We start from the raw sequence: 21,738 nt of genomic DNA on the forward strand, positions 1-21,738 counted from the left end.
GTCCGATACGTAATGGACAATATTGGCATATTCTTTCAAACCCCATTCTATGGAGAGTCAAGAGTTAGAATAATCATAACAGAAGTCAAAATATTTTCAAATAATCGGACATTGGCTAAGGGCATACATCTGTCGGCAAACCCGACCGATCCTTTTTTACTTGTTTTTTTTTCTTTTTTTGAATTTGTTTTTTTTAACCATCATTTGAATTTTGAATGCATATAAAATCAAAAGGGGTAGCGAAGCTCACCGAGTTCAGCTACCATCCTATAAAGTATCCACAATTTGAGACCTGGAAACATTCTTGAATCTGTTAGAATTCCACAGCTTCAGATTTTGATGGAGTGAGAAATATGTCCGACTAAATGGACTGAAATTTGGCAATTACGACTGAATTCATCCTAGAAACCAGTACTTCAATTTTGGTGTAAATCGCTTCAGATATAGCTATAGCTCCCATATATACATATATGTTTTATCCGATAAAGTCCCTCACACGCTTAATATGTATTCCATATTTTGCACCAGATATCAGATACAGCCCAAAAATACCTTTGCCAAATTTAATTAAGATCGGTTCAGATTTGGATATAGCTCCCATACTTATCTTCAACCGATTTCTGGTTAATTGTGCACCAAATGGACAGTATCAGTCCAAATTACCTGTATTTTGACATATTCGACCGAGTTCAGTGTAGAAGCAAGTGCATAAAATTTAGTGAAAATCGGTTCAGATATCGCTATGGCTCCCATATAAATGAATCATCCGATTTGATTTGTAAGTCGACAACAATGATATTTGGTGCCAGATATTTTATAGAGCTCGGAAATACCTCTGCCAAATTTTATCAAGATTGGAGCAGCTTTGGATGTAGCTTCCATATATATCTTCAACCGATTTTGGGTTAATTGTGCACCAAATGGCCAATATCTGTCAAAAATTCTTAAATTTTGGTACATCCGACCGAATTTAGTCTAGAAGCATGTACATCAAATTTGGAGAATATCGGTTCAGATATAGCTATTGCTCCCATATATATGTTTCATCCGATTTGGTGTTTAAGTCTCACTGGTTCGTAATATGCATCCCACAAGAATGATGCATGGTAACAGATATCAGATACAGCCCAGTAATACCTCTGCCAAATTTTATCAAGATTGGTTCAGATTTGGATATAGCTCTCATATATATCTTCAACGGATTCCGGGTTAATTGTGCACCAAATGCCAATTGTTGATAGGTGGTATTATCTACTTCAAATAAATTCTTATGTTGCAAGCCCGACTTTTAACTTTTTCTTACTGGTTTTTAATATAATCCTTCTCGAAGTCATATCATGAACTCTAAAGTAACGTTATCCAGTATAAGAGATAAAAATGTCTTCTTCAAATTTAGTGAAAATCGATTCAGAATTCGATATGCCTCCCATATATTATTTCACTCAGAAACCATTATATGGTCAATAGCCAAATGTTGATGGGTGGTATGATCTACTTCAAATAAATTCTTTTGTTACGGGAGCTCTACTAAATATGCATAGTGGTGTAGGGAATCATATAGTCTGCCCCGCCCGACTTTTGACTTTTCCTTTCTGGTATTTATTATTACATTGTCAACAATGTACGATCTGAAATCTGAAATTTTTGTTCTGCAAATTCTTTGAAAATCACCGTTTGATGTCTTGAAGTAGTCCAGATCTGTTAGAATTCCACAGGCAGAGGTTTTGATGGAGTGTAGAAATTGATTGAGAAAATTCCCGATTTACAGCCTGTTTTTGTAAAAAAGTTGCTTTCACTCGAATCGTTCGTATTTTGAAAGCTTTCGCCTATTGCCGAAAAGCGTTGATATGTCAGTGTCGGCAACCAAGCAAAACTTTATAAGCCACAACACAAAATGTTGCTACCTGGTATTTCTACCATAGTATTATCTATTTTAAAGCTTTCCAGAAAAAAGTGAATTTTAGGAGAGATGGTCGCGAAAAAGTAATTCAACTGCCTTCTTTCTCATACAAACAACTATTCTCCATTTACTTTCCTTATCTATTTACGGACTAAGCTATCCACGCAAAAGTCTTCAGTTTACTTTAATTTACATTTTTATTTCAAAACTGTCATAATATTCATAAGCACATTTTCCAAATACTTCTCTATTATATTGAAAACAATAAATCATTATCTTGGCAACAATAAATCGCATCAAAAGCCGCAAATTATGGCGCGTTTAGTTTTCTCAGAAAAGAGTCCCAGCGTAAATGTATCCAAGCGTTACCGGGTGAGTCAAGAATAAAGGAACGCAATCAATTTTTTTCCACAATTTCATTTGTTTCTTTTGTGCAGGTGCGAAAAAGTAAGGGTTGGCGTAATGTCAGTCTGCTATTAGAACCTCCCTCGCGAAAGTGGGAGGATCCGGATGTTTTGGTTGCGTGAGTATTGTGAATTGTTTTCATATTTATGTGTCGATGTGTTTGTGTCGTCAATACTCAAAAAGTGTTTTGTGAGAATTTTTATTGAAATTGACAATAATATCATCATTAGGAATACATTATCTCTTTTATTGAAACTAAAAAAAAAACTGCATGCGACAGAGTGCCATTTAACCGTGACGAAAAACAAAAAAAAAGACATTAAAAAGGTAAATTCATTCTATATTAAACATACATACGTATTGGTGACAGTAGCTTTCATCTAACCAACATGGTATAACGTCTAACGGTTATGGAGATAAAAAAAGTTTTTTGGTTGTGTAACTATCCAAACCAAGCCTAAAGTGTACAAAGGGCGCAAAAAACCCATTTCATATTTTGGTCTACGAGTGAGAGTCAAAAGCCACAACCCATCTGCTTGAAAAGTTTGGTATAAACTTAAATGCGAAGAAGAGAGACATTTATATACGTTGCTGATATTCAATCTACCCGAGGGTCTAGGGACATATGCACTGTGGGGGCATATGGGAAGCAGGACGCCATTCGGAAATTTTTGTTCTTATACCACGAAATATACATATTAGACCCCACAAAGTTTATATATTCTTGATTAGCATAAAATTCTATGTCGATTTAGCGATGTCCGCACGTCTGTGGAAATCAATCTAGCTTCCGAACGAAATAAAGTCGATCGATAAAATTTTACTCAAATGTATATTATGTCTGCAGGACTTTTGGTATTGAAAATGGGCCATGTAGGTCCACGTTTTGGTATTGCCCCATATAACGGTACCTCCCCATATTCGGTATCTTGATGATTTTAGCTACATAATTCCCCGGAATTGTTTCAAATTTGGTATTTGAAGTTCGTAATGGATAATACAGTCTAAGACAGAAAACTGTCGGTGCAGGTCCACGTCTTCGTATAGTCCCCATATAACTGTACCTTCCGATATTCGGTTCTTTGTTGATTTTAGCGACATTATTCAGCGGAATTCTTTGAAATTAGGTATTTGATGTTCGTAATGGATGCTACAGCCTTTGACAGGAGATTGTCTGTCCACTTTTTCGTATGGCCCCCATATAACAGTACCTCCCGATATTCGGTGTTTTGATGATTTTAGCTAAATTATTACCGATTTTTTTTTTTTAAGTTTCGCATTTGAATATTGTAATGGCTTATGACAAATGATACCTATGCAGGTCCATGTCGTTTTTTTATACCCTTTACCTTGAAAAGAAGGGTATATTAAATTTGTTATTCCATTTGTAACGTCCGTATGTATTCCTAGTAGGCCCCATAATGTATATATATTTGTATTGTGTCTAGGATGATTGGTACTGAAAATGAGATAACGGTACATACCGATATTCGGCCTTTTGATGATTTTTGCCACATTTTTCCACGGATTTGTCTAGCTCCGGTGGCAGAACATTGAATATCTAGGTTCACGTTTTCATTTAGCGCACATATAACGGTACCCACAGATATTCGATATTTTGATAGTTCTATTCAAATTTACCCACGATATTGTTTCAAATTTGGTTTTTAAGACTCGCCATGGATAACAGTCCTTGTAGTATAAAATTGTCTATATAGGATCCGGTTTTTGTATGGGCCTCATATAACGGCTCCACCTACGTTATGGTGTTTTGAAAAGTTTAACTCCATTATTCAAATGACCTAATTTTTTATACCCTACATCACATAGCGGTAAGGGTAATATGTATTTGTGCATTTGTTTGCAACATGATGAAGAAGGCGTGGTAGACCCATAGTTATCTTTGCGATTTTTATAAAATCACTTTCTGAATCGATTTATGCATGTCAGTTCGTCCGTCTGTCTGTCCATGTGTTTTTGTAAACAAAATGCAGGTCGCATTTATTATCCGATTGAGATGAAATTTTTGTTTGGCCCAAGGACGATCCCTATTGAAATTGGTTAGAATCGGTTCAAATGTAGATATAGCTCCCATATATATCTTCAACCGATTTCTGCCAATACCACCAAATGGACAATATCAGTATCAATATCAAATGACCTGCATTTTAGCATATCCAACCGAATTCAGTCTGGAAGCAAGTACAACAAATATGGAGAAAATCGGTTCAGATATAGCTTTAGCTCCCACATAAATGTTTCATCCGATTTACGGTTTTATTTCCCTTACAAGCGTAATATGCACTCCACAATAATACTGCTCGAAAATACGTATGCCAAATTTTATCGAGATCGGTTCGGATTAGGATATAGCTCCAATATATATCTTTATCCGATATCATATTTATTGTGCACCAAATTGCCCAATTGGACTAAATTGGACTAAATTTGGTGTAAGTTAAGTTAAGTTAAAGCTCCCATATATATGTTTTATCCAATTTGGTGTAAAAGTCCCTCACATGTGTAATATGCAGTCCACAAGAATGATGATAATGTACCGGGCATCAGATACTGCACGAAAAACCTCTGTAGTTATATCTTTATACGATATCGATTATACGATATCAGGTTTATTTTGGGCTTAAATCTAGTTTAGTAAAAACTCTTCAATTTTTTCGAAAATGTTTCCAGTGGTAGGTATTTTTACTCCGATCCCGGAAAACTATTTTTTTTCTTGTGGGACGGACCAGGGACCCCAGATTTTTGACCCCAAAGTCCGGGTTCAAGACCCCGACTATACCCGGATCCAATTACCCGATATCTATATATCTATAAAAGAGGAAAATGTTTGTACGTTTGTTTGTTTGTTTGTTTGTTTGTTTGTAATTTATGGACTCGAAAACTGCTGAATAGATTTTTCTGAAAATTTCCATATATACTGCAACATCGCCTGAAAGTAACATAGGCTATATAAATTTTTGAATTTCCACTTGGAACTGGAGATATAGCATCAGAATCGGAGGTACCTCCCAAAAATTTAGATTTTATATGCACATATCTATTGATCGGTTAAAGATACAGTCTCCAAATTTGGAATGTGTAACGGAATTTGGAACAAAAATAAGTTTGCTAAATTATATTGTAATCGGTTCAGATTTGGATATAGCTCCCATATATATTTTCGACCGATTTCGTTCATTTGATGCCTCAAACACAATATGAATGTTCGATTCCAATGAAATTTGGAATATGTGACGGGATTTGATCCGAAAATAAATTTGTCAAATTATATTGAAATCGGTTCAGATTTGGATATAGCTCCCATATATATTTTCGGCCGATTTCAAGCATTTGATGCACCAAACACGCTATGTATCCCCAATTTCAATGAAATTTGAAACGTGTGATAGATTTTATCTAAAAAAATTTATTTCCCAAATTATATTGAAATCGGTTCAGATTTGGATATAGCTACCATATACATTTTCGGCCGATTTCATGTGATTGGTGGACCAAACAAGATATGTATGTCCAAATTTAATGAAATTTAAAATAAGTAACGGAATCGGGAGCAAAAATGAATTTTTCAAATTATATTGAAATCGGTTCAGATTTGGATATAGCTCCCATATATATTTTCGACCGATTTCATGTATTTGATGCACCAAACACGCTATGTATCTCTAATTTCAATGAAATTTGAAATGTGTAGCGGAAATTAAAACAAATATACATTTGTCAAATTATATTAAAATCGGTTCAGATTTGGATATAGCTCTCATATATATTTTCGACCGATTTCAAGTATTTTATGCACCATACACGATATGTATGTTCGATTTCCAAGAATTTTGGAATATGTAACGGGATTTTGATTAGAAAATAAATTAGTCAAATTATATTAAAATCGGTTCAGATTTGGATATAGCTCCCATATATATTATCCGCCGATTTCACATATTTGATGCACATTTGACAAATTATATTCAAATACGCTCAGATGTGATTATAGCTCCATATATATACTTAGCACCCAAAGCGAGAGAGACAAAATCTGGCACCAGCAAAAATTGCACAATTATATTGAAATAAGTTGAGGTTTGGATATAGCTAACATATATATTTCGGCCGATTTCATACATATTATGCACCAAACACGATATATATGACCGATTCCAATGAAATTCAGAATGTGTGGCGGAATTTTGTTATAATAATAAATGTGATAAATTAATTGGAAATTAGTTAAGATTTGGATATAGCTCCCATATATATATTCTCGGTCGATTTCACATATTTGACGCACCAATTTCAATTAAATATGAAAGGTGTAGCGGAGTTTGGTGTAAAAGTATTTTTTTTTTAAATTATATTTAAATCGGATCAGATTGGGATATGATTTTAATAAGAACCATTGACCCACAACGCCTTAGGCTAACACTAAAAAACAACACAACAATTTATTTGAAATACGCTTATTACGGCGAAGTATGTTGCTATCTCGAATTCACTACTTGCAATAGAAATGCCACTCTACTTAAAAAAATTGCAGTTTCCTGCACGCTTGGTATTTGCAATGAAATAAATAAATCCAAAGGACAAACCCTTCGTGTATGCATGTCATGTTACTGCTTTTGTAATGATTTTGTTTATTAACGCATTAAATTAGTGCAATATTTTTTTTTAATTTTTAAATTTGTTTTTCTTTATCCAACATATATTCGTAAATAAAATTTTGAATGCATATAAAATCAAAAGGGGTAGCGAAGCGCACCGGGTTCAGCTAGTAAACTATATATGTAACGTTGGAAAGCTTATGAAAATACCTTTCCAACAAGTGGTCAAGGTTCGATACCTATATTGTCTATATCGGGTAATAGGATCTGTGTCCAGGCCGGGTCTTGAACCCGGATTTTCGGGTAAATCTGGGGTCCCGGGTTGGTCTCCCAAGAAAAAATAGTTTCCCGGATTCAGGGTAAAAATACCTACCTCTGGGAAAAAATTCGAAAAAATCAAAGAGCTTTTACTAAACTTGAGTTGTTCCTTATTTTGCACCAAATGGCCAATATCAGTCCAAATTACCTGAATTTTGGCATATCCGAACGAATTCAGTCTACAATCAAGTACATCGAATTCGGAGAGGTGAGGTGTTTTATGTTTATTTGGTACCAGACATCTTATATAGCTCGGAAATACCTTTGTTAAATTTTATCGAGAACGGCTCTTGACTTTTCCTTACTGGTTTTATGACTAGGGTATATCCATGTTGGTTATGGAATATCAGAAGGGTTCCTATATTTTTTTATACCTTTCGTATAAAAACGGAGTCTGTAATACATAAAAACCCCAGGAAAACTATGGACTGTGGGATTATAATATCTTTGGTCAAACGATCATACAAAACGTTTCTCAAATTCAATTAATTTAAATAAGAACAACAATCTCTTAATAATATTCTACAAAGGATAGGCTGCACCTGGTAGGTGTTTGTTATATGGAAAATTATGCAAATTTCTTCTTGCCATGCAAGTTTTGCATACATTCATTATAGAGTTTATAATCATTTGCTTTTTACTTTTATGAAACAATAAATATAAATTAAGAATAACAACAATATCAATGGTAGCCAATTTAAATATGTTTGCCGCCAATGCCGAAGGTGTTTTTGTTTCTCGAGCACTGTGTTCTTGTCGGCAATTAGTATCTGAGACACACCCTTTTATTTTATTGCCCAGGCAACAATACGTATCGACCAACCAACTAACCAACCGACAGACAACCATTGGCCGCAATGTGCAAATTGGTTTTAGATTAAGGAAAAAAATTGAAATGCAATTATAAATCAAAAGTATTTTGTTTGGTGTAGCTGCTGTTGTTGCTTTGTACGCCATCAGCAACAACTTTTTAATTTTTAATTTTATCTTTATAACAGTAAGTAATATTTATGGTTTTTGTGCATAAATATTCTATAATAAATTATATAGGTGGAATTAATTGATGCAAATTCAATAATGAATTGCATCAGTGCAGATTGTTTTTCATGGCTTTTCCGGTAGCTGCAATGAAATGGCGGGTTAACAAGGCGTTATTTTCCACCTGGGGGCAAATCTTGTACACCCTTCAGATATGATTAAACCAGTAAAGTCGGGCGGGGCCGACTTTATGATACCCTACACCACTTTGCTAATTTAGAAGATTAAAAGTGTTTATAGGGGAATTCAATCATACGCGCTATGATTATATTTAAAACTTAAAGTTCAAAAGACTAAATATGCCGAAGCATTTGTATCTTTTAAATTCGGACTTGTATTGCCCATTTGATATATATGGGAGCTATATCCAAATCTGAACCGATCTTGATAAAATTTGGCAAAGATATTTCTGAGCTGTATTTCATATATTTCCCTGAATATCGTTGTTACGGAGTGCATATTACGGCTGTGGGTAACAAATATAACAAATCGGATGAACAATATATATGGGAGATATAGCTATATATGAACCGATCTTCACCAAATTTGACATACTAGCATCTAGACTCAATTCGGTCGTAAGTGCCAAATTTAATCCCATTTGGGCAAGTATTAGACGTTTGGTGCACAATAAAATGTAAATCGGACGAAATTATATATGGGAGCAATATCCAAATCTGAACCGATCTCGATAAAATTTATCAAAGGTATTTCTGAGTTGCATTTGATATATTTCCCCAAATATTGTTGTTACAGAGTGCATATTACAGCTGCTAAGGCTAAAATAACAAATCGGATGAACAATATATATTGGAGCTATAGCTATATCCGAACCGATTTCGATGAGATTTGGCGTACTTATTTTCAGGTCTAATTTGGTTGTATGTGAAAAATTCCATACTATTCGGACTGATATTACACGTTTGGTGCACAATAAAATGTAAATCGGACGAAGATATATATGGGAGCTATATCTAAATTTTTACCGATTATCTCCAATTTCGATAGGGCTCGTCCTTGGGCCAAACAAATTATTTGTGAAAAATTTCATCGGAATCGGGTAATAAATGTGCACTGTACGGAGGATGGACGGACGGACGGGTAGACGGACGGACATGCATAAATCGACTCAGAATGTGAGTCTATGCAGGTTATCAAAAGGAATTATGGGTCTATCTTGTTTCCTTTTGCCTGTTACAAACAAATGCACAAAGACATAATACCCTGACACTTTTTAAATCCTCTACCAGGTTATGGAGGGTGTATTTACTTTGTTTGCAGCATCCGACAATATTCGTCAGAGTCTCCCTAAGGTACATACATCGTTTTAACATTGTCCATACGTCTGTCCGTCGCTCTTTTAAAATCAATATAGAAAAAAGTAAAATTTGCATGATAACTTAATGGAAATTGACATTTTTGGTAACGGTCTACATTTAGGTGTAGCCTTCAAATAAATTTATTTCGCAGGTTTCGGTCCGAATTTCCAACAAATCACAGGGTCCTCAGTGAATAGGTTTATTCCTTCCAAAAAGAATTCAAAGTAGAATCTCATATAAGAGCACTTTCTAATATTTGGCACATTTTAAGGATTTAAAACTTAGAAGGGTAATAAAATTCGATCCGACAAACTTAACGTCATTTTTATACCCTACACCACATATTGGTCAGGGAATTATGTATTTATACATTTGTATGTAATATGGAGAAAGAAACGAGATAGACCCATAGTTTCTTTTGCGGATCCTCATAGAATTACTTTTTGAGTCGATCTATGCACGTCAGTCCGTCTAGCCGTCTGTATATATTTTTGTGATAAAATTTATTATCCGACAGAGATGAAATTTTCCAAACTACATTTGTTTGGCCCAAGGACGAACCCTATTGAAATTGACGATATGGTGCACAATAAAGCTTAAATCGTTCGAAGATATATATGGGACCAATTTAAGCTTTATTGTGCACCAGATGGTTAATATCAATCCAAATGGAGAGAATTCTGGCACTTGCGACCAAATTCAGTCTAGAAGTGAGTACTTCAAATTTGTTGAAAATAGGTTCAGATATAGCTCCCATACATATATTTCATCCTCCCATACATATATTTCATCCGATTTGCTGTTTAAATCCCTCACCTTCAATCTACAACAATTATATTTGGTACCAGATATCTTATAGAAGTCAGAAATAACACAATTTTATGGACATAGGTTCGGATTGGGATATAGCTTTCATATATATCTTCGTCCGATTTTAATTTTATTGTTCACCAAATATGTAATATTTGTCCAAATAGGATGTGACCGAATGTAGGCTCGACACAAGTATGTCAAATTTGATGAAAGTTGGAGGATATTTCATCCGATTTGGTGTCTAAGTCCCACACACTCGTGAAGGGCACTCCACATCAACGATATTTGGTGATAGCTTTCAGGTACAGAATATAAACACTTTATCAATTTTATACACATCAATACCGTTTTGGATATAGCCCAATAAACATTTTTAAACGATTTCACGATAGGATGGATTTTAGTTTGGTGAAAATCGGTTCAGTCACAAATGCCTCCGTCTAATTTAAGGGAAATCAATTCACAGTGGGCTTCAATTGTGTGATAAGGACATTTTTTCTGTTTTTAGTTCATTTGAACCATTAAATATTTTGCGATCATCTCCAAAAGCAAGAGGCCCCTCTGTATCTCCAAATTTAGACTCATCAATATGATTTACTTATCTACGATATTTGGCTATATTCGTCAACGAAATCAACATAAAAAGCCAGAAGTTCGCCTTTTATGTATTTCAGATATCGCCTGTAAGTACTGTTGGTTTTTTTCACACAAAAACAGTGGTCCATTCTACCCGCTGTCCTAACCTCTAACTTCATGCGAGATTTCGTGTCCTTTGGTTTCTATTTGTGAACTTTATAACGGCTTCAAAATCAGTAACATTTTTAGTTGTTTGTCCACTTCAACGCCTAAATATATTGCGGACATATTTGAAAACAATAGGCCTAACTCTTCTGAGCCTAACCCAACCTTTGTAAAAATTTTCGTGAGGATCGGACGATAATTGCAATCTGTATATAATAACCCCAACCTGTGTTGTAAGGTGAAAAAATATTACAAAATATACACTTCAATATTATAAGTCAAATTGAAAAAATCGCATAGGATAAAAATATGAAAAAATAAAAAAAAAAATGTCACAAAATACTACAAAATCTATATTAACATCATTATTGGTATATTTTTTTGCGATTTTTTAGATTTTATTCTTTTATACCAGTAGGGCATTCAGAATTGACAAAATTTGTCAAATCGGTCCAGCCATTCTTGAGATATAAGCATTCTAGCTAAAATTCAATTCCTTTGTATATACATACTGTATATATTTCGCTATATATATCCGATATATTTACTATCGGCATCTACGAAACGGTCAGAATTGACCTGCACGTCTATTTATGACTTCGTCGGGATTAAAAATATTCGCGGTTTAATAGAAAATTTGACTTTTATTTAACACAAATTTTATGGTCTATTTCACCCACTAAATATTACCCGATGACCATCAAAATTGGATAGCTTCTGCCCAGCCCTAAGCTCTAGCTCCATGCTTTCTTCCGCTTCGATTGGTCTATAATTGCAACCTATAGAGCAACTGCTAAATCAAGAAATTACTTGGTTTTTGTCCATTTAAACCCCTAAATGTTATGTGATCATCTCCAAAAAAAATAGGCTTCTATTCTGGCCCTAACCCCACTTCCGTTCTAAATATCGTGAAGATCGGGCCATAATTGCGACCCGTAGAGTGATTACAAATTAACATGGACAGACGAACAGACAGACGGACGAACGGACATACATAGCTAGACCGACTCAGCTCGTCGAGATAAGAATATCCATATATACTTTCCTATGTGGGAAACCAATATTTCGAGGTGTTATATAATTTTTGGCCCAATCAAACTTATAATACCCCCAACACATAGTGTTGTTGGGTATAAAATTATTTTTATTAAATTTCTAATTAGATTTTTTTTCATAAAATGTTACAATTCATTTGTCGTAGAACAAAAACTGGGTCTCTGGAGAGTGTATTAGGAATGTAAAGCACCCCGAAATACTGTCCTTGCGCACAACTCCTGGTATTATACAGGGTTGCCCATATTCGACGGACCCATCTGGCAACGCCATGATTTTTGACAGAGATGTCACATCGCTTAATGACATACCGCGTTTGAAGCGTCAGTCCAAGCAGATTTTTACCATGAACCAATACACGCCACGCGAGCGCTCTGAAATAGTTGAAATTTACATTCAACAGAAGAAGTCAATTGTGAAAACTCAACGTGCTTTTAAACATTAAAAAATGTGAGAAGTGCGCCTTCTAAGAACACCATTAAGCGTTTAGACGAAAACTTTTCGACTGATAAAGCTCTTTCTAATCCGAAGAGGCCATATAAAAGTCGACCAAGGCGATCGGCCGAGAATATCGCTGCCGTACGAGCCAGTGTTGAGAGGTCCCCAAGAACATCCCAAAAACGCCGTTCTTAGCAGTTGGGCATGGCTCGGTCCACTTTACAACGGAATATTCGCATTGATTTGCATTTGTTCCCATACAAAATTCAATTGACGCAAAGAATGTTGCCTGCGGACAAGCCTCGTCGATTGGAATGGGCCCAAAAAAAACATGGGTCCGTCGAATATGGGCAACCCTGTATAATGATATTCATATTTAAAGAGGCTGAGGTTATTTCAAAAATCTGATTTCAACATTATGTGCTGAAATACTTCACCATGTACTTCCAGATCTATATTTGGTCTCTTTTGTTTTTTTTTTCTACTCCCTATTGTTACTGGAAAGTTATAAGAGTAGTTAGGAGTTCTCATTTGAATATTTTTATAGCAAATAAAACTACTCATGTCAAAGTTTGTTGCCATACCCCCGCCCAGGTTTCTTTACACTTGAATTCATTAGGCAAAAACGAAACGTGCTAAAAGGTATAACACCATGCCAACCAACACCACTTTCTGTTCGAATAAGTGACACTCAATCAAATCAAACTTAATTTAATAGCAAAAAAACGAAACGAAAGAGAAATAAAAATCAATGGCACTTGCAACGATAGGCAGCAGTCAACGACTGCGATTATAACTACAAAAAAAGGAAGAATGAAACAATTTAAATGCCAATGAGACTTACAAATTTATATTAAATAGTCAAAATTATTTCAATTTGTTTGTCAGGAAGTAGTTATACCCTACAACACTATGTGTTGAGGGTATTATAAGTTTGATTGGGCCAAAAATTATGTAACACCTCGAAATATTGGTTTCCCACATAGGAAAGTATATATGGATCTTCCTATCTCGCCGAGCTGAGTCGATCTAGCTATGTATGTCCGTCCGTCCGTCTGCCCGACTGTCCATGTTAATTTGTAATCACTCTACAGGTCGCAATTATGGCCCGATCTTCACGAAATTTAGAATGGAGGTCGGGCTAGAGCCAGAATATAACCCTATTTCTTTTGGAGATAATCGCATAATATTTAGGGGTTGAAATGGACCAAAAACTGAAAAATTTCCTGATTTTGCAGTTGCTCTACAGGACGCACTTTTGGACCAATCAAAGCGAAATTTAGCATGGGGCTAGAGCTTCGGGCTGGGCACAAGCCAATTTTGGTGGTCATCGGGCAACATTTAGTGGGTGAAATAGACCATAACATTTCTGTTAAATAAACTTCAAATTTTCCATTAAACCGCGAATATTTTTAATCCCGGCGAAATCACAAATAGACGAACAAGTCAATCCTGACCGTTACGTAGATGCCGATGGTAAATATATCTGATATATATAGCGATATATATAAAATACATATATACAAAGGAAGGGGATGTTAGCTAGAACGCTTATATCTCAAGAATGGCTGGTCCGATTTTGACAAATTTTGTCAATTCAGAATTCCCTATTGGCATAAGAGAATAAAATCTAAAAAAATCGCATAAAAAGATGCCAATAATGGCGTTTTTATAGATTTTGTAGTATTTTGTGACAATTTTTTATTTTTTCATAAATTTTATCGCATGCGATTTTTTCATTTTGACTTATAATATTGAAGTGTATATTTTGTAATATTTTTTCATCTCACAACACAGGTTTTGGTCTGCAATTATCGTCTGATCCTCACGAATATTTTCACACGGGTAGAGTTAGGTTCAGAAGGGCTAAGCCTATTATTTCCAAAGATGTCCGCAATATGTTTAGGGGCTAAAATGGACCAAAAATAGAAAAAATTTCCTGATCACACAATTGAAGCCAATCGACACGCCTGAGAAGAGAGTTATGGACAGGGAATAATTCTAGCATTTTGGTTGACCATTGGATTACATTTAGCTTTAAAATGGACCACAACAAATAAGAGCACGACGGAGTGCGTAAATATTTGGCGAATGTCTCTGTTCAAAATTCTGAGGGTAATATCTGGGCAGTGCTCCGTGACATAATTTCAAAAGCGAAATATTCCAAAATGTATTTGTACATAAGGGGGCTTCTAACATTGTAGTGTTGTAGGGTATCACATGGTCTTACCTCTGCCCCAAATGGGTCAAAATTTTGGAAAGCCTGAAGCTCATAAAACACAAAACGAGCATTCGATTTTCCTATTATATTCTAACTTTCATATAATATAATAATAATTCTGGTGGGAAGCTGGTCAACGGGCCAAAATGTTGACTAACTCCAGCGCTTAATAAATGCGAAATATGCATCTAATTACCTTCAAATTTAACACGTCTTAGTATTCTTACCAACGAAAGATCTGTAGTGCGATTCTCATTTTTGAGTTACCGACAAAAATCGGTAACTTTGAAACCCAAAATTTTGATATAAAATATAAGTAAAGGTTGATAACATTGGTAGGTCTTAGCGGCTACTTTGATTCGTCGCTAACTTACCGATAAATTTTGTTACTACTGGTGAGAATATGGAATTCATCGGTACAGTCCATTTGGTACAAAGGGGCCAACATTTTAAGTAATAAAACTCTGATGAAATGTGAAATAAGCATCCGATTCTCCTAAAATTTCACACATTGCAATATTTTTACCAAAACAAAATATGGTGTGAAGATAATATATATCGCCATACCTCTTTGGACACTCGCCGATTTGAAATACTTATAGCGATTCTATTTAAAACTTTATATATCTAAATATTTCTTTCAACAAAAGATCTGCTGTGAATATGAAATTTTTCGGTCTACTCCCTTTGGTACCTCCCTAGAAAAGTTTAACATTTTTCATTTCATTTAAAATGTATCAGTCGGTTTGGCCGACGTATTCTCTCAGCCAATGTTCGACTATTTAAATATATTTAGAATTCTGTTATGATTATTCAAATTGTTGATCCTCTACGGAGTAGGTTCCGAAGGAATGGGCCAATATTGTCCATTTCGTATGGGACCTAAATAAATATTGTATAAATACTGCGACATGCCAGGTTTGGACTAAATTGGTTACTTCCTTCACTTTATGTGAAATATGAGATCATTTTTAGAAAATATCAAAATGTGCGTGCAAATATTAAGATATACCAAGTCTGAATGGAATCTGATGTTAATTTCACGTTTTATAAGCTTCAATATTTTCACCCTTTGTGGAGAAGGCACCAGAAGCAGTAGACCGATATATCTCATCTTCACAGCAGATTTTGTGTTATTAGAAATAATGGGATGTGTGACATATGAAGAGAACCGGATGCTTATTGCGGATTTTACAATCGTTTGGTTATTCAAAATTGTTAACCTTTTGGGGGGAGGTACTTGAGTGGACCGATATTGTGCTTTTTCTCACCTGACCTAGCAAATGTTAGGATTTGCAAATTTGGTACAAAATCGGATTATCCTTTCTCTTTCTGTGCAGTAAAATATGTTTTTATACCCTTAGCCATATGGCTAGAGAGGGTATACACGAGTTTCATTTGACAAATCCATTTCAAGATATTTTGAGTCGATCTAGCGATGTCCGTCCATCTCTCTGTCTGTCTGGCTGGCTGGCTGGTGCGGAGGGAGTACCCAATTTAGTCCATCGTACATTGGTACATCGTAATATTCGGTCATATTATGGTTGTCGTCGCAGTCGCAAAATTAAGTCGAGGCGACAATAACGGTATTAGAGTGTGGTTTTTTGTCGATAGCGATGAATGATTGCAATTATTATTGTCGATGTGAAGTCGTCTTTAGAGAATAGCTGTCGTCATAAAAAAATTGTGACGACATTGTATTTTTTTTTCGAACTTTACATTTTAACCATTATGTATTTGATATTTGACCATTGAAAATAAGAACAGCAAAACAATTTGGAAATATTGAAGACATTTCCGACACTGTTCTATTAAGATCCTAGCCCGTGTCGTGAGCCCGGACTTTCGAGTCAAAAATCTAGAGTCCCGGGTCCGTTCACCAAGAAAATATATATAAATAGTTTCCCGGAATCTGGGTAAAATTTCCTATCACTAGAAAATTGTTCAAAAAACATTGAAGAGCTTGGCGAAATTTCTATTAGCACATGTTGAAAGCAGTGAAATCTAAAAGAATACATTAAGTACATATTTTAATTAAAATATGTGCATACTTCGACTCAGGCAATGCAAATATGTTTGTTTGCTACCTTAGCACTTGTCTCTGCAAACAATTTTTCTTATCTTTTTTGTCAACAACAAGGAAGTGTTGCTAACTTTCAATACCCTACACCACATAGTGGTAAGGGTATTATATCTTTGTGCATTTGTTTGTAACATGGAGAAGGAAACGAGATAGACCCATAGTTCCTTTTGATGATCAGCATAGAATCTCTTTCTGAGTCGATTTATGCATGTCAGTCGGTTTGTCCGTCTGTCCATGTATTTTTGTAAACAAAATGCAGGTCACATTTATTATTCGATTGAGATGAAATTACATTTGTTTGGCTCAAGGACGAACCCTATTGAAATTGGTGAAAATCGGTTCCAAATTTAGATATAGCTCCCATATATATCTTCATCCGATTTTAGGTTTATTGTGCACCAAATGGCTAGTATCATTCCAAATGGTGTGAATTTTGCAGCATCCGACCGAATTCAGCCTACAAGCATGTGCTTCAAATTTGGTGAAAATCGGTTTAGATATAGCTATAGCCACCATATATATGTTTCATCCGATTTTGGTGTTTAAGTCCCTTACATTCGTCATATGCACTCCACAAGACTGATATTAAGCACAGGATATCAGATACAGCCTAGCAATTCGTAGATCAAATTTTATCAAGATCGGTTCAGATTTGAATATACAGGGTTGTCCATATTCGACGGACCCATCTGGCAAGGCCATAACTTTTGACAGAGATGTCACATCACTTAATAACATACCGCGTTTGAAGCGTCAGTCCAAGCAGATGTTTACCATGAACCAATACACGCCATGCGAAATAGTTGAAATTTATATTCAACAGAAGAAGTCAATTGTGAAAACTCAACGTGCTTTTAAAACATTAAAAAATGTAAGAAGTGCGCCTTCTAAGAACACCATTAAGCGTTTATACGAAAAATTTTCGACTGGTAAGGCTCTTTCTAATCCGAAGAGGCCATATAAAAGTCGACCAAGGCAATCGGCCGAGAATATCGCTGCCGTACGAGCCAGTTTTGAGAGGTCCTCAAGAACATCCCAAAAACACCGTTCTCAGCAGTTGGGCATGGCTCGGTCTACTTTACAACGGATTATTCGCATTGATTTGCATTTGTTCCCGTACAAAATTCAATTGACGCAAAGAATGTTGGCTGCGGACAAGCCTCCTCGATTGGAATGGGCCCAAAGAGTCATGGGTCCGTCGAATATGGGCAACTAGGTCCCATATATATCTTCATCCGATTTTAGGTTTCTTGTGCACCAAATGGCTAATTTCAGCCCAAACTGAGTGAAATGTTGCACTTCCAAGCGAATTCATTCAAGAAGTTAATACTTAAAAATTGGTGAAAATCGCTTCAGATATAGCTATAGCTCCCATATATATGTGTTTCATCCGATTTTGGTGTTTAAGTCCCTCACAATCGCAATATACACCCCATAAAAATGATATTTGGTACCAGATATTAGATTCAGTCTAGCAATATATGATTCAAATTTTATCAAGATCGGATCAGATTTGGATATAGCTTCCCCATATATTTTCGACCGATTTTAGGTTTTTTGTGCACCAAATGGCTAATATTAGTCCAAATAGATTTTCGCACTTCAACCAAATTTAGCATAGGAGCGAGAATTTCAAATTTGCTCCCATATATATGTTTCATCCGATTTGGTGTTTAAATCTCCAACTTTCGGAATATGCACTCTACCATAATCATATTTTGTACCAAATATTTCATAGAGCTCAGAAATGCCCAATATAAACCTTTATTTTACGAGAGCTTTACTAAATATGTATAGTTGTGTAGGGTATCATATAGTCGGCCCGCCCGACTTTTGAGCTTTCCTTACTGGTTTTAAACTGTCGATGTCGCTTCTATGCCTATACCACTTTTGAATCGAAGGCGATGGCGACTTGCACATAATGTCGACGACTATAGAAACGCCAACCGTAATTGGGCCGATTATTGTCAAACTTAGATCGAGTTTGGAGATGAGCAATATCGGTTCACAGAAAGAGAAAGGATAATCCAATTGTGTGCCAACTTTGTGAATCATAATATTTGCATCAGTGCTATGTCAGGTACGAAAACTCCTTCAAGTACCTCCCCCACAAAGGGTCAACATTTTGAATAATTACAACTCTTATAAAATGTGATGTACGAATATGTCTTATATCTTATGAATGTGATATAAGAGTCCGATTGTCTTCAAATTACACTCATCACAATATTTTTATTAGCCCATTTTTATTAGCCCATTATTTTATTAGTCTGGGGTGAAGATGGAATATGTCGGACCACTCCTTCCTGATTCATGATGCTAATAAAACACCCGACTTCATCCAGACTTGGTACATCTCAATAGTTTCAACCACACAAAATATGTTATAACGATCTGCAGCATCTTTCATCGGATAATTTCTTCTGGTACCTCCCCAGCATAGGGTTCAAGATTTTTGAAAAAGAAAACGCTCAAAGAAAGCGAGGTAAGCATCCAACTCTCTTCAAATATCTCATATAAAGTATAGGAATAGTCCAAATCTGGCACGTTGTAATATTTTTTTTATCAGTTATAGGTCAGATATGAATTGGTCAATATTGTCCAACTGCTTCGTAACTTCCCCCATAAAGGGCCAACAGTTTGAATAGTCATAACTCAAGCCTGGGGTATACATTTGGCGGCAAACCTGACTGAATATCTCGACCTTTTGTTGGGGAGGTACCAGAAGGGGTGGACCGATATTGCCCATCTCCGGACATGATTTAAATTTGATAATAATATTACGATGTACCAAGTTTGGACCAAATCGGATACTCCCTTCGAGAATTATCGAGTGCAACAGCCAGACAGACAGGCGCACGGATATCGATAGATTGACTCTGAATGTCCTGAAACGGATTTGATCCGTTATTTCGATGGGTTTAAAATCGTTATCTCGATGAAGCATGTTTTGGGCGTATCAAATCAGATATTTTTTCTCACCATTAATCAATTGATGAAATTGATTCCGACTCCAAATGATCCGAAATAAATTTGCCTTTAAAGAGACATGTATAAAATTTGGCCCTACTGTGATTAACTCAAAAAGAAGCGGCCTCCTGTAGCGCATTCGATGACAAAGTGTAGACTATTAAATACAAAGTGGTAGGAAAATTATGGCACATAAATTGAGGAAAATAAAAGCTTTCATGGATAAAACACCAAAGGGAAATATACATATTATTTGGGTGGGGGTAACATTGAAAAGTGCCAAAATGGGAACATACATTTACATATGGGTGCTATGCAACAGTGAAGAGGGTGCGAGGTGGCAAAACAAATATTGTTGTGCCACCATTACCCCTCGAAGGGGATATTCAGAATATTGTCGAATTAGAAGTGTTATAAAAGTGTTGCACACATGAAATATGAGCTGTCATAACACAAACAGACACTTTACTAGCAACACCAACTACAAATTCCCTTCCGAAGGCTGCCTCTTTTGTTACGAACCTGGGCATGAAACGCAAATGAAATTGATGAAAGGACTAAAAGTGGAACAAAAAATACGAAAAAGGGAAAGTAACGCGAATTATCGCAATGTAGCAATCAAATGAACTGCAAGTGAAAGAATTGTACGGATCCGAACGCTCTTTTTGGGCATTCGCATGTTTCAGTTTGCCACGGGGTTCGGTGAAATTTGCATTTGCTAATAACAACTTTGACGTGTTTTAAATTAGAAAAGTGAGAAAAAGAAATTGGAAAACAAAACAATTTATCAAATATTAAATTGCCTCTACGTACGTGCGAAGCAACAAAGCGGGCAACATATGGCTGGATTCGACAATGCATGCACTTGCCACATCGATTTATTCGCAAAGTTCCGCTTCCAACAACACATCGTCTACATCTCCAGAGCAATCGATTGCATTCCCCGCAGTGGAAAATTCCGAAACATCAGCTAAAGCGGCTACCTCTCACACCCCCATTGCATATGTCAAATCGCATGGCAGTGTTACAGCGAATGATGGTGCTGATGACGCTGCGACATCACCGGATCGTACACCCAAGAAATGTGCCACCGTTACAATGATGCTTGCTAAGCGTATCACTCGCAATGCCTGGTCAGTTGAGGATGAACATTTCTTCGAATCGAATCACATGAACGTCTGGCAAACTTTGGAATATATATCGAGCTTTACGCTCCGCAAACGCTACAACTATGAGGGCTACAATGATAATAACAATGGTGTTTTGGCCCTGGCATCCTCGTGGCGTCGTGATAGTTTCGTGGAGAAGAATGTTAATCCCAATGGTGATGAGGCAGCCAACGGAAGTCGCAAATCTACTGGCGGAGGTCCATCATCTGCTGGGAGCGGCAAGTATGGTGTATCGTCCGGCAATGTAAATGCATCATCGCATCAAAATCGCCAGTTCGATAACGGGGGTGATATACCGATCGGCCCTGGGTCCGTGAGTGGTAGTGCCTCGGTCGTTGCTGGTGCAAATCGCATACGCGGTCAAAAGCCGTCGGTTAAAACGAAACATGGTAAAAATTCAAAAGCAAATCGTGATGTTGCAGGGACGAAAAGCAAGAGAGCAAGAAGTGCACATCGTAAACGTCTTGAGAGCCAGAAGTTACTTGCCAAGGAGTTCGATACGGAGTATGCTCTATCACCATCCGACTATGTGGATTTAATCAAATGCACGTAAGTGAAGATATAAGGACAATATGCGTGGACAATAAAACCATAAAAGTTTAAGAAACGCGTGTAACCCGTACTGACATTGTGATCAGGATATTATGTTTTTAT

At 36.1% G+C, this 21,738-nt stretch overlaps 1 protein-coding gene across 2 annotated transcripts in view; it reads left to right on the forward strand.

Moving 5' to 3' along the window:
* Window positions 1–2,127: 2,127 nt before the first annotated feature.
* LOC131806733 (putative golgin subfamily A member 6-like protein 3) overlaps window positions 2,128–21,738 on the forward strand; it is a 106,042-nt gene continuing 86,431 nt past the window's right edge. The window contains exons 1-2 of one of the 2 annotated variants that reach the window (XM_059131367.1): window positions 2,128–2,272; window positions 2,338–2,423. In XM_059131367.1, the coding sequence (XP_058987350.1) occupies window positions 2,213–2,272; window positions 2,338–2,423 (146 nt within the window). In that variant the 5' untranslated portion in view covers window positions 2,128–2,212. Of the gene's footprint in view, window positions 2,273–2,337; window positions 2,424–20,554; window positions 21,634–21,738 lie in introns of those variants that run through there. The other variant, XM_059131366.1, reaches the window with a different exon arrangement.

Source organism: Musca domestica, unplaced genomic scaffold (genome assembly GCF_030504385.1).
Source record: "Musca domestica strain aabys unplaced genomic scaffold, Musca_domestica.polishedcontigs.V.1.1 85, whole genome shotgun sequence".
In the NCBI taxonomy this organism is placed as follows: domain Eukaryota; kingdom Metazoa; phylum Arthropoda; class Insecta; order Diptera; family Muscidae; genus Musca; species Musca domestica.